General features: G+C 51.8%; 1 protein-coding gene across 1 annotated transcript; it reads right to left on the bottom strand.

Annotated features, from left to right (window-relative positions):
- Positions 1-315: 315 nt before the first annotated feature.
- Positions 316-2,055, bottom strand: H257_19420 (hypothetical protein; the record flags this gene model as incomplete). Its single annotated transcript, XM_009848565.1, has 1 exon — positions 316-2,055. The coding sequence occupies one exon, from the start codon at positions 2,053-2,055 to the stop codon at positions 316-318; it is 1,740 nt and encodes a 579-aa protein (XP_009846867.1).
- Between the last annotated feature and the right edge of the window lie 20 nt (positions 2,056-2,075).

The following is a 2,075-nucleotide window of genomic DNA, read 5'->3' as shown; positions in this document are numbered from 1 at the left end:
ACATTTCACGACCAACTTATGGTGTCAAGTTTTATAGTGACTTTGGGAAATTGGAGAAAAAGGAAAAGATGTCAGATAGTATTCTGACGGAACATCACTTGCGGTATCCAGACCAGCTCTTCTCGTTGCATTGGCCAGTACCCCTTTTAGCCAACCCACACGACACAAGAAAATAACGATTAATGCAACTCGAGGCAACCAATTTGATCAGGTGGCATACAGTAGTGCAATATGGGAATGCGAACAACATCCTAAACCAAGGAATGACGAAGGAACACTTGCAATACTATCCTTAACTTTGTGGTACAGTATAAGTTAGACGCTGAGTTGTGCGTTGCACGGGCAATCAACCATCCGCTCCATTTTGACCATGCAAGGGTTGCACGCATACCGCAAATCGCCGCCATTTTTCGTGGCTCGAATGAGGTCGAACATACGACGCGTCGGTGGCTCGTTATGTGCAACATAAATAACGCACACAAAGCAGCCGTTCTCGAGGGTCCTCGACAGGTGCGTGGAGTGGCGCAACATCCAATGAACCACGTGGACGTGGTCGTGTTGGAAGGTGTGCAACAACGCCACTTCGATCATTTTGTTGAAGTCTCCGTGCAACAATTCAGGCACACCAAAAAGCCAAGCCACGACATCCAAGTGACCCATGCATGCAGCATCGACCATGGCGTCGATTGTATATCGTTGGGATCGATTCACTCGAAGCCACTGGAGGACATGTACATGCCCGGCATACGCGGCCCAGTCCATGGCCTTGGTCGTACATCCACCCATTTGGTGGTCGTGCAGCCATTCAACTGCTTCCAAATGGCCATTTCCAGCCGCCAAGTCCATGGCATCGGCCGTACAACGTTCGTTTCGATGCATGTGGAGCCATTCGACTACCTCCATGTGGTTGTTTGCTGCAGCGTTGTTTATCGCTGCGACTGTACAACCCACCGTGGTGTGCTCATGCAACCACTGGACAACACTCAAGTGACCGTGTGCCGCCGCACAGTCCATGCCGTACTTCGTTCCTGTGACACCGCAATGTTCAACCAGCCAACGCACCACGTCCAGATGATTGTTCTTCGCTGCCCAATCCACCGCATCATTGGTACAGCCTTCGGTTCGATGGCGAAACAACCATTGGACAACGTCCAAATGGCCATTTTCCGCTGCCCGATCCATGGCGGTTGTCGACGACTTGGACAGTTGGTGGGTGTGCAAATATTTCACCATTTCTAATTGTCCGTTCCCAGCCGCAGCACTGAGTGTTTCGTAAAGCCAGGGAGTGGGTTTTATCCAAGACTCAATGAGTGCTTCGCAAAACCAAGGAGAGGGTTTTGTCCAAGCCTGACGCCAGCGACACCCTTCGGTTAGACGTTGATGTAAGAACTTCACCGTTTCTAAATGTCCGTGCTTCCCGGCGTTGTACATGGCTTCGTAGGAGCATCCTTCGTGGCGGTTGGCATGAAGCCATTGGACAACATCCAAATGACCATTCTTCGCTGCATCGTCCATGGCACTTGAGGTGCATTTCTCGACGTACGGATGCAGGTATTGCACAGTTTCCAAATGTCCATTCGTTGCCACCTCGTCAAACACATTAATCCACCCCTCGTCGTTGTGGTCGATGGCTGTGACATGTTGATTGAGATACGTTAGCACGTCCAAATGGCCATTCTTCGCTGATTCAAAACACCCGTGCTTCGTCCCGCCTTCCCCACGGTGTTGGTGCAAGTACCGGACGATCGCCAAGTTGCCGTTGCCAGCTGCGGCGTCCATGGCATCGGCGGTGCATCCACCACATCCATGTTCATGCAGGTATAGCACCATCCCCAAGTGGTTACAGCGGGCGGCTACGTCCAACAGCTTGTCACCTTGGAACCACTCGAGGCCAACTGTCTTGTGCAGGTACTGGACGACGTCAAGTCGATTGTTCCAAATAGCCACCAACATCACAACCCGTTGCATGTGCGGCAAACATGCAAACAGTTTCGGCAGTCGGGACAACCCCCAAGCGTTCAGCCACGGACCCAACGCTGCTGCCAACGCTGTCATGGCGGTATCCTCGTTTGTAT

The sequence above is a fragment of the Aphanomyces astaci genome, assembly GCF_000520075.1.
Source record: "Aphanomyces astaci strain APO3 unplaced genomic scaffold supercont1.574, whole genome shotgun sequence".
Taxonomy (NCBI): Eukaryota; Oomycota; class Saprolegniomycetes; order Saprolegniales; family Verrucalvaceae; genus Aphanomyces; species Aphanomyces astaci.
The sequence above is the reverse complement of the archived record's forward strand: the minus strand, read 5'-3'. Positions and strand labels throughout refer to the sequence as shown.